Source organism: Micromys minutus (genome assembly GCF_963924665.1).
Source record: "Micromys minutus genome assembly, chromosome: 26".
NCBI classification, from domain to species: Eukaryota; Metazoa; Chordata; class Mammalia; order Rodentia; family Muridae; genus Micromys; species Micromys minutus.
This window is the reverse complement of record NC_137961.1, coordinates 12370821-12382979: the sequence shown is the minus strand read 5'-3', so window position 1 is coordinate 12382979 and position 12159 is coordinate 12370821. Positions and strand designations below refer to the sequence as shown.

At 40.4% G+C, this 12159-nt stretch overlaps 1 protein-coding gene across 1 annotated transcript in view; it reads left to right on the top strand.

The window, feature by feature from the left end:
• TOX (thymocyte selection associated high mobility group box) overlaps positions 1 to 12159 on the top strand; it is a gene marked incomplete at both ends in the record, with an annotated part of 287177 nt that overhangs the window by 253010 nt on the left and 22008 nt on the right. Inside the window, one exon of the mRNA XM_080938630.1 lies at positions 1632 to 1862. Coding sequence (XP_080794756.1) covers positions 1632 to 1862 — 231 coding nt within the window. The remainder of the gene's footprint in view (positions 1 to 1631; positions 1863 to 12159) is intronic.

Genomic DNA, 12159 nt, shown 5'->3' with positions numbered 1-12159 from the left:
AGTATATACATTACAGTAATTATAAAAATTGATCTGAAACTAACTTATGGGGGGAAAAGCAGCTCAGGATAATTAATTTTATAAAGGCAACATAGCTATTTGGGTAATTAAGGGAAATCATAAATTTAGATAATCTGATACAGCCATAGAACTCTTAATTGAACATGCTTCCTCTGCTTGGTATGCATGGGGATCATTTTACACATACATCTTCCCAAGAATGCTATGTGAATATGTTGTATGTTATTCACAGGTAGGAAAAGTACACAGTAGTCACAGAAGGTAAAGGTCAGAATAGCTATGAGTGTGATCACTGTTGGGAAATAGTCTAAATAAGATTTAGGCTAGTATGCCAGGAACCTATGAACAGGGGTCTTTCAGTTAGCACTGGAATATGTACATAGATAAACAGACAGACAGACAGATAGACATAGAGATATTATATAATTCCTATCAATTCATTCACCTTTATAGTTGAAAAAAATCTCAGCAGAATCCTCATTTTACACAGTTGGACTAGTGACACCACCTTTACTTAGCAACAAACAAGTTATTCACATTCAGATACCTTAAACACACTAGTACTGGTGGTGTATCTTTCCTAATTGTGTCAGAATAGCCACTTAAATTACCTCAGAGCAGTGGAGAAAGATGGAATCTGTTTTTAAATGGAGTAAAATGCTGCTCCTAAGTGTTCTAGAAATCTCTAGAATGTAGATATTTGGGTATCCTCTTCAATATGGTAGCCACCAGGTACTAGTAGATGGTTCACATTTTTAAAACGACTCATCGCAGAAAGTTTCCCTTGATAAGAGTGACCCAGATTCCAAGCTAGTCAAAACTATAAGCATTGCTGGATTCTCACCTCCACCCTTCCACTCCACTCACCTGCCACCAACCACATCTATCGACCTAACTGTAAAATCAAGAACCATGTGAATTTATTTCTTATGCATGTTGACCCAATGTTTCAAGTTGTAATTAGAAAGCTAAGTCAGAACTCCCTAAAGGAGAACAAGCTCAGTAAGGTTGTTCAGAGAAGGTTGCTGTTATCACAGCTACGGCGACAGAGAAAGAATGAAAGGGGGTAAGGAATAGCATATAAATGTGCAGAGCCTGCTGATAAGTATTAGGATCTGAGTTCAAATCCCTGGAACTCATGTAAATCCAGATGGATTGCCACATGTTTGTAGTCCCTGCAGATCTACAGAAAGAAGTGCAGAGTTGGGCAACACCCCAGCGAGGTGGGGCATACACAACAGAAGGTACAAAAGGGAACAAAAGTTTGAGCTACACAAATTGAACTGGGAAAAGGATGAGTAGGGAGGTCACGTGAAATGTGCAGATACATTGTCTTTTTGGTCTCACTTTTTTGTTCTGGTATATACTAGGGATCAGTTCCAAGACCTTAAACATGCTGGACAAGCATTCTACAAGTGAACTATACCCCCAAACAAAATAGGAGGATGTATGTGTAAAACTGCACCACCAATACCTACTACTCTTAGAAATGTCTCTGGGTGACGGTTGTCTGAGTGGCATTTTGACCTGTGTCAAGGTCAAATGTAGCAATATGATTCAGCCACCATTATCTCAGTTACTCCATAACTCTATCTTGATTTTTATTTCAGATCAATGGAGGAGAGAAGAGGCCTGCCTCTGACATGGGGAAAAAACCAAAAACTCCCAAAAAGAAGAAGAAGAAGGATCCCAATGAGCCCCAGAAGCCTGTGTCTGCATATGCTTTATTCTTTCGTGATACCCAGGCTGCCATCAAGGGCCAGAATCCAAATGCTACTTTTGGTGAAGTCTCGAAGATTGTGGCATCCATGTGGGACGGCCTAGGGGAAGAACAGAAACAGGTAAGAAGGTTTAAAAAAAAAAAATCACTGTATCAGGCTGATGGCAGACCAAGCATGCGGGCTTCAGAGACAGCCTCTATAAGCCTCAGAGAAATTGGCCAGACAACATAACTATGACTTTGAAAGTGCCCCCTGTCTGAACCATACTTTGAGAGAGTTCCACTTAATCTTGTACTCTCTTTAAGTAGCATGTTAGTTCCCCTTGTTTCAGAGTTTATACGGCGTGGCAGCTTTTGGAAGGACTTCCACATACCCCAGCCAGGATTACATCACGTCTTAATGTTGCTCATAGGAGCATACAGACTAAACGTTTCCCTTCTGAAAACTATCCACACCTCTCTTCAGTACTTGCTATTTGCTCTTGTGCCATTAAACCCTTTTTGCTCTTGGCAAAGGAACCTCAGATTTGTTTCTACCCTAGTCCCTTCCCTAAAGGGATTAAGTTATTTAATCCCTCACATGTGTTTAGCTCATGTTTCTAGGCTGTGCTAGGTGGGACCACCTTTTGCTTTCTTATGGGTGACGAGGGTGTGACTGAGGGCCATGCTTAGGGAGGGGTATGTGTAGGCTGATGTCAAGGCAGTACATGATTGGACAGGAGAGAGTGGGTGGGGACAAAGGTGGAAGAGAAAGAAAGCTGGAGATTGAGGAGGAGGCAGCATGCAAACAGACCTGGATGTTTCTCTCAGCGTATCTCTAGATGGATCAGGTGGTTATAATTATTTTTAAGGGTTTTTATGGGTCAGTTTATCTTATCTGGGTGAACAGTTTATATCTTTTTCAACTTGTTGTAGGCATATTACAGAGAGGGATTGTGGGTTGAGAATTTAACATATAAACCGTTTGATAAGTTATTGAGTCGTGACTTTACTGGGCTGTGGAGGACAGTGTGTGAAAACAATGGCTGAGAGGCAGCTGGAACTGTTGCCTGCATGAGGTGAGGGCGCGTGGGGCCTGTGGAAGGAGATGTGTAGTTACCAGCTTGGGAACTACCCATCTTAGGGATTGTGGTGGCTCTGCACTGGAGCGGCTCCTGGAAAAGCTCCCCGCTGGAGTTATCATTCCATGATAACAACAGATCAGAATCTTTCTGTAATTTTCACCACAACTGGTGTGTAAGACATGCCAGCAGTACCATGAGTCATCTCGAAAATCTTAAAGAGGGCGAGGAGTCACACTGAGAGCTCACCAACATGAAGAAGAAATTTTAATTCTGTGTCTAAACTAGAGGCTGGATAGTCCTTGTCAGGATGTAGTATCATAGCCACAAGCATTAAATAATCATGATAACTAAAATAAATTGTCAATATGACAGCATAAACATAGCTATTGCAAAATATTGTTGCACAAGCCATATTGTAAGGTAACATTTGATTCTTCACCATGTCCAGGCAAGTGTATTCAGAAACAAAGGTAAAGTATTTGCCATGCAGATGTAAAGACCTGAGTTCAACTCCTATAATGCCAGATGTGATGTCACACATTTGTCATCGTAGCTCTTCTACAGTGAGATGGGAGGCAGAGACAGGGGAATTCCTGGAAGCTCGTGGGCCAGCCAGCCTGACACTCACAGCAAACAACAACAAAGAGTCCTTGCTACAAACAACATGGAAGGTGATGGTCAGCACCTGAGATAGTCCTCTGACCTCCACACATGCACTTTGGCACAAGACTCTCTCTCTCTCTCTCTCTCTCTCTCTCTCTCTCTCTCTCTCTCTCTCTCTCTCTCTCACACACACACACACACACACACACACACACACACGCATGCATACACATGAGTGCTCACATATGAACATACTCACACACAGGGCAACACACAGGGCATAGATGCAGGGGATAATTTAGAACTTAAAAGAAAAGAAAAATGTCTAGCTTCTACAAGCATCTTAGTTTGTGTCGATATCTATACTCTCAGTGGGTTTTTATACTGTTGAAAGACACTTGAATTACTTCTTTTTTTTTTCTACTCAGCACTCATAGGATTATAATGAATTGCCCAAAATCTATGAAAGAGTCAGGAAAATTATGTTCACTGATTTATTTGACTGATATTTTTGCTAAGCACTGTCCAGACATAATAGATTTGGCAACAAGCAAGACCAACAGGTCTCCATGATGCTGACCAAGCCATATTTATTCACTTAGTTGGGACATGAAGTTCCCATGAGGAGAACTTGCCACTTAGAGCTCTCTTCCTGAAAATCTAGAAATGCCGATAACTGCAATGGTAAAACCCAGATGCCAAGGAACAAAACTTACTTCTCCCACTCCCCAGCACCTCCAGTTAACTCTACATCAGTTATCATTTATGACCTGAAATTAATAGACATTTTCTTGGTTTAACTTATTTTCATTTCATGTGCACTGGCATTTTTTGCCTACATGTACATCTGCTTGAATGTGTCAGATCCTCTGGAACTGGAGTTATAGATAGTAGTGGGCTGCCATGTATGTTTTGGAAATTGAATCCCCATAATCTGGAAGAACACCCAGTGCTTTTAACCTCTGAGACATCTGTCCAGCCAATAAACATTTTCTTATGCCGTCAACATGGCCAGACAGAAGGAATGTCAGTAAGACCAGCGCTGCAGAGTACTGGGTGCTAAGAGTCACCTTTAACAGTGATAAAGATACTGTGTGGGCTCTCTGGGGACTCAGTTAACATAGCCATGTGATTGTCAATACAGTAGGTAACACTGTACTGTATAATTCTAAGTGAAACCTAATATGATAAATTTCAGGACTTTGGAGCCAATTTCTAGCTGGTCCCTAACTCAGATCAATTCTTTTCTATACTCCTAGATCTTAAATGAAGTTTCCAGCTTAGGGTGGAACTGTACAGCTATCTTTCCCTCCAGTTATCCTCCCCTCCACCATCCAATTGCTGAATGATGACCAAAGCACACAGGGATGAGAAAATCCCAGCCCTTGGCCCTGTTCTCTGAACAGTGTCATGCCCATGCCTAGCTATTCTGCTGTTCTGCTAATCTTCCCTGTACTCTTGGGAATGTTCTGAGCATCAAGCCCCATCCTCTTCTACTCTGAGAATAAATTTCCCAGAGGAAGTTCCAGAAAGTACCTTCTCCTTAGGGACTGTGCACATCAACTCGTGCTCATCAGAAGATACACACGGTTGCTCTTTGTTCTGCCTTGCCTTCTCCTCTTTCAGAAACATCACTTTCTCTGGCTAATACTTAGTCACCTTTTCTTACATGCCTCTGTGGTCCCAGTTGTCCTGAGACTCTCCTATATTCAAAACCAGGGTTTTTTTAAGAGAGGTATTTATAAAGACTTTTCACAGACCAGAATCTGTCCTTTGCATTACCAAAGTAAAAATTACTGTCTCTTATTTCTGGTGGAAAAAAATATAATGCTCCTACAACCAAAAGCAGGTAATTCCAGTGCAAAGAGCCAAGTGTTTCTACTAATTCCATTACAGTGATGATTTATATTTTTAATATAACAAGAGGGGACTGTTAAAATAGCTTTCAACATTCTTTTTGCCTGTATAAGGAAACTGTGTGTGTGATTACATGTCTATGCCTATGGGAGGACGGGAGAGAGAGACATAGAGAGAGAGAGAGAGAGAGAGAGAGAGAGAGAGAGAGAGAGAGAGATTCAGAGCTTACAATGTAATAGTCCAGATTTTTTAATTAAAACCCTGTAATGTCAGGACATTTTCCCTTTTCTCTTTTGCATTTTTCTTCTCATTCAATAACTAACTCAAAGTCAGACAGGGGTGACACACACCTTTAATCCCGGCACTCGGGAGGGAGAGGCAGGAGGATCTCAGTGAGTTTGAGACCAGCCTGACCTTCAGAGAGTTTTAGAAAAAGAAATGAAAAGAAAAAGAACTCAAGATGTGTCTACCCCTTGGTTCTCACTTATGGAAGTAATTGAGGTGTTGAGAGGAAAATCATTTGATAAATAAAGGATACAATTATATAATAATTGACCAATATGATTTATATCCAAGAATCAAAATCTACTGAATACATTTAGGTTGAGATTGTATATGAAAATATTACTGTATTATATTTCTTGGAGGAAGTAAGTATTTTAAAGTCTGAGTACTTTTTTGAGAGTTAACCAAACAAGGTATCGTGAGCCATTTTCGTTACCCTGAGATAGTTTGTGTCTGAGCCTGGTGTTCCCTGTTATAGCAAGGATCCAGGAGAGCTGGCTCTCTTCCTCAGTAGATGCTCTTGTTTAATAAAGACAGAGACTACACTACTCTCCAGTGACTGGATTATGACACTACATACAACAAACATAGGGCCTAGACCCATCCGTGCATCAGAGAAGGGAGCACATGGCATCCTATGGTCTGGCTGCTACTCTGTGGTAGCCTGTCACTAAATATGTGTGGGAGATGCCAGGGTGGCAAATGTGCCTGCCCAAAAGGCACTCTGGGGCTTCCAAAAGCCATCAGGAAATTACTCCAGACTGTTCCGTCTGCTGCAGGACCACCTGTTCATCCCCTTTTAATGTTGACTCACTGGGCCAACTCGCGATAATACCTGCTTCAGACTTAAAGTAATTGTACTTAACCCTCATTTGATATTCAGACTTGGGGAGCCTACCTACTGCTCTGTATCCTTAAAGGAACACTCCTAAATTAGTTTAGACAAAGCCACAGGTTGGTTTTAAGTTGCGTAGACAGTTAGGGTAGGAAGCCGAGATGTCATGTGCTGTAGTTGCTTGAAAACCCTGTTGCCATAAAGTCCACAATTTTTGAATGGATATAAATATAAAATCAAACAGAGGGAGGCAGACAGAGTTATCAATGACTTATTGGGGACTTGGAAAATTACAATATTTAAGGGAAAACATCATTAGCAAGATTGCACATAAATAGCTTTCTGCCGACCAGAAGGAACACGCCTAATAGAGAGAGCTCTGTGTTCCCTTCCCAAGCCTGCTCAGAGTGGAGACAGCAATGAAAAGCCAGCACGGAGGACAAATCTTTGTTTTATAGAAACCACGGTGAATGAGAAACTGTATGTACTTTGATTCTGCAAGTATTCTGTCAACCAAGAAAAATTGAAAGGAAGACAAAGAGGAGTAATAACTTATGCTCAAGGAAAACACCCCCCCCCACCCCATGAATCCTTCCCTCCAAAGATGCTGAACATACTCCACAGCTCAGAGAAGGCTCCATTTTAACACTTGGGAAGACAATGCTGAATCTGGAATGCAGAGAAAACTGTGCTTAGGATTCCAAACGGGGTTTTAAATGCTAATGATTCGTGAGACAATGAAGAACCCATTTCAGAAGCTTACCAAGTTGTTTAAAAGGCACCAGATGGAGAAAGGGGATAAAACACAAGTATTGCTCTGATGCTGGGTTTTTGCTGCTTTTCCTTCCCTGGCTGGAGCCTGCAGAGGAAGAAAAAGAAGTTAACAGTATTATCCTCTTGAATCCTGGCGCCTTGCTTCAGCAACAATGGGCATCTTTTAACAAGGATCTATCTAAATTTTTCATCTACCGCCACGACTTTGGAATGCTCTGATTCTGATCACTGTGGTATAGGGCCTGAACTCATGATAGCAATATACGACAATTCCAACACTGTAAAATAAAAGGGCTGGTCAGCTTCCAACAGAACAGGTTGACCCAGAGAGCTGTAAAGAGTTTTTAGTCATGGAAAGTCACCTTAAATCAGAACCAGATGTAAATTACTAAATGAACCTTGAGTTCCTAATTGGAGACACAGTTGGGCTGTAAGACATTTAGCAAATTACAAACAAAATGTTCTTGTTTACATTACGTTAAATGGTTTTAAAGCTGCAGCCAAGAGCTAAATAAACACGCTGTTATGCTAAAAATGGAGTGGAAAGCCTATTCGGATTTGGTGTATTCTGGGGAAACCGCAGCCCACGGGTGCCTGTAGAGTGTGTTTTTGTAAATGCTAGTCCTGTCTTGGAAGAAGAGAGTGCATTTACCTCGAGATGCTCAGCCTAATGAGCAGACATCACTTGCCGGGAACATGTTTGAATACTGTACCATATGCCTTCTTTCAGGATGCATAATTCATATCCAAAGATATTAGCCCCAGCAGTTCAGCTCAATAGCAGCACCTCATTATTTTATCTCTCAGCATTTATTCCTATGTTTGACGCCTCATGAAATTACTGTTAATGTGTTTATATAAGGGCAGATCTGACAAAGTGGTAGGAATGTCATTTCCTCCTTCTTCCTGCTGCTGTTTCTTCTTCCCTGGTAGAAGAGACGACTGTAAATAGTTAATTTGCTTCAATTATGAGCCTGTCCTGCTAAATTAGAAGCAGCAGGGAAATGAAGAGCCAGAATTATACTTAGGAAGCAGCTGACAAATCCTCAGAGCCCGTGGAATCCAATCATTTACTCGCTGGTGCTCAGACACCCACTACATAAACGCTGTTGGGGATTGTGCGCCTTATCTTAGGACAAAATTTGGAGTTTATGTCAACCATACTTAAGGTTAATGAAAACCCTGTCACACAATAGCATTTGAACAGGTGTAAGTTTATCTTAACAATTTGCATATCAACGTGGTGTGTTCCCTACTCTCTAAAAGATGAAGCTTATTGGCTACATAAAGCAATTGTTCGTGCAAAAGCCTCAGACCTTTACCCAAGTACACAAGACAGCACACACACACACACACACACACACACACATTTCTAGAGGAAGAGGGCATGAATTTGATAGAGAGATATCAGGAAGGACTCAGGAGGAGTTGGAGGGGGGATAGGGGGTACACTATACTCATATATAATACTCTCAGAAACAAACAATAAAAAACTAAAAAGTAATTATTCTCAAAAAATTCTAACATTCAAATAATATATAAAGAAAGATTTATTTAGCAGAAAATAGTAGAGATCATAACATGTAAGCAAAGTTTATACTCACAGAAATCTGCCAAGGAGCAATTAGAGTATAACTTGAAATATTAAATATACTCTACATCTAGAGCCAGGTGTACACATTAATACACCAGGGAGAGTCTTTCACGGCATCACGGACATAAACATGTAGAATTCAGACGTGCGTAGTGCATATACTACATACGATAAGAGTTACTAATTAACTTAAACGTTTCCATGGCTTGTGTGAGGAGATAACTCCAGTTGATATTCACTCTGTTCAAGTCTGTTACAACTCTTCATCTGTATATATGTTGGAGATACGGCGAGTATCTATCAAATTCCCTCTTCCCACTGATGTGTGTTTCAATTTAGAAGATGCAATTTAGTTATTTATCCTTAAAATCCATGTAATGCTGGCTCATAAACTCCAAATCCCCATCCCTAGGATTCGTATTACAATAAATAGTGTCCCGGAGTCCACAACACTGCTTTGGTTGATACCGACAACTTGGACCAATAGTGCTCCTGTGCGGTTACACGGCCTAAAGCCATAGCAGCTCCTGTGTTGTGTAAACACACCACTATGTCAACACCAAAACAGTGCCAACACAGTTCCCAGAACACTGCCCTATCATTTGCTGATGTGTGACTGTGTTTCCTGAGCACCTAGTATGTATGAGATACTGCTCTGAAGGCTGGGCTTCTATCAAGAGAAATAGACCAGACCTTGCAACTATAAGTTTCAAGGCACATCTGAGGGCATCTTCATATCTAGTGAGCAAACACATATGAATCTTTGACACTGTATTACTTTGATTCACTGCTAATTTTGCCACAAAGGATAGTTTATTAGGTCTGTGTTTCCTGTTCTGTGAAACAGGAGGAATAGCACTAAGGCAACATTCTTTTTGGAGGAATTAATATATATATATATATATATATATATATATATATATGAAATGATATATAAAAGAAAGTGTCTGATGATGCCAACAATGAGAGGCATGTAACCAAAGCATGATTTTGCTGCTACTTGGTTTCTGTATCTTTCATGCTTCATGCTACATTAGGCACATAGGAGTGAGCCTGTTAGTTAAGAGTAATTAATTAACAACATGGTACTTAGTGAGTCGTCTTCGTTTAATAAATCAGTAGATATGTCTTGTAGCCATTTCTAAAGCCAAGCTCCCTGTGTCTGGTCCCTAGTGGCCAGTACCAGATGGTATCAACATGGCTGAAACCCTTCAGGTGAATCAAACAGTTTTAAATGGAATCAATAACAAGATTTCTGTCATGCCGTGTAATGTTTACAGTCCTCTAAACACAACCTTGTGAAATCTTTCCAGTTAGAGTGTCCTTATGAAGATGCCAAGAAAGTTACACAAAATAGATAGGTAGCCATATACAAAGACCGAGTTGCATGTAAAATACTGACACATTGTCCCCGACTGACCTAAAGGGTGTCATCCCTGAACTTGGGTATACGCATCAAGTTTCTGAAGAGGTATCTCAGGGATTGTGTTGAAGTTATTCTTCTTCATACATAATTCTGTTGCTAAGCATTTTCTATAAATAAGAAACGGTAGTGGGAAAAAAATACATTTGTGCTTAACCATAAAGGAAGGCACCTTGTCAGTTTTTAAATGGTGTTTGGATAGAATTCATAATAAGAAGAAATTTTGCACCTTTTCTTCTTGTGACTGCAACAACTGTTGAAATAAACTGACTAGAGATTACAACCAGGAACCAGAGAGAAGAAAGGAAGAGGAAATTATCAAGTATTGTTAAGACGTTGCTTTTCTCTGTGAGCTGGGTGGATTGTTTGGGGAAGAAGCGTTCAAGGGTAAACTGACACATTCCTTTAGAATTCTTTTTTCTTTTTAAGTTTGTCAGAGTCACTGACATTGAAGTGCTGGTTTTAATTACGAATTAACAACCTGTAAAAAACACATGTGCTGGGTAGTATTTAGAGCATTCAGTGAACCACAGGATCACATGAACAGCATTTGTGTCCTCCAAAACTGCTCTCTGATGTCTGTCTCTGTGTGTTTCCGGTTAGCTGTTATATATGTTTTAGTTTAACCAATGAGATGTGATCCTTAGATAGGAAATGGTGGCTTTCTTGAAATAACAAACCACAGCCTATAACTATGTTAAGGAAGGATGAATACAAAGTGTTTAGATGAGCTGGAGAAATGATAAATGATATATTATGATTTTTAAATCCTCTTCTGGCCCACTTGGTACTTGATTTCAAACAGCTGGGGCCCATTTGGAAGCCATTTTGTAGCTCAGCAGAACACTAATATTTACTGTATGAACCACATACCTTTAAAATATTTGTCTTTCCTGAGAGAAACTATGTCTTTCCCAAACTTAACTTTGACATAAATCAGACCCGTCCTCGCAGGCCAGGTTCATGCATTTGAAAACTAAAATGATCATTCACTGCCAAACACAATCCCACAACCTCTTTGGTTTCTGCAAATAGAGGGCTTTCTCCATCTATTGCTTGATGTTTTGAAATATCTTTCGGGGGCTTTTTACCAGTTATCTTGAAATGTCTCTTCTAAAGCAAGGATTTGCCCTACTTCCTTTTAACATGTGGAATTCTTGTACATGGACACCATTCTCTTTGGACACTTCCATTAACACAGGATTTGCACAGCATCCTAGCCCAATTTTAGAGAGCAGCATCAGAGAGACATGCCTAGTGTACAGAATTGGAACCATTAGGTAGTTCTCAAAGGTGGAGGGTCTAATTATGACTGGGCAGACAACCTAATTCTGATCTGGGCTACCCCCCTTTAAACACAATTACAGAAATATACCTCCTGAAATGACCCCCCTCTGAATTCTCCCTCTGAACATCTGCAGCTCTTTGGGAACGTGTGGACCCATCAATCCACATAATGTGAACTGATGAGTTTACTCTTCCCTAAAGTGGTGTTTAGGCACTTACACAATGATTCCCAACATAGCCGATCATCAATAGCCAATGGGGAGCCATTTGTGAAACAGACATGTCTGAATGCTAGTCAGGTATCCTGTAACAGCATCGATCCTGGGATGGAACCAGGCCTTGTGTTCAGCATGAAGGGTGGGAGTTACCCGCCTCCCCCTCCTAACTATTCATCAACACATTGCAGGAATGTTAACACTGTGTGGTGTTGACCACCAGCCGTCCAACAAAGGGTAACAACATACATGTTGCTGTTCTTAATAGAAAGCAAATAAAAGAAAGGCAGGAGATGCTAGAATCAGGCCATCTTACCTTTGCTACTTAGGAAACAATACTTTGGGCAAGGCTAGAGACCAGTATGTATTTAAAGTCCCACAAAAAGCTAAATGAACCCTAACTAATGGAAGGCACAGCATAGCATGTTAATTAAAATCATGACATAATTATTTAGGATGCTTAGAAGTGTCAAAATTTTAT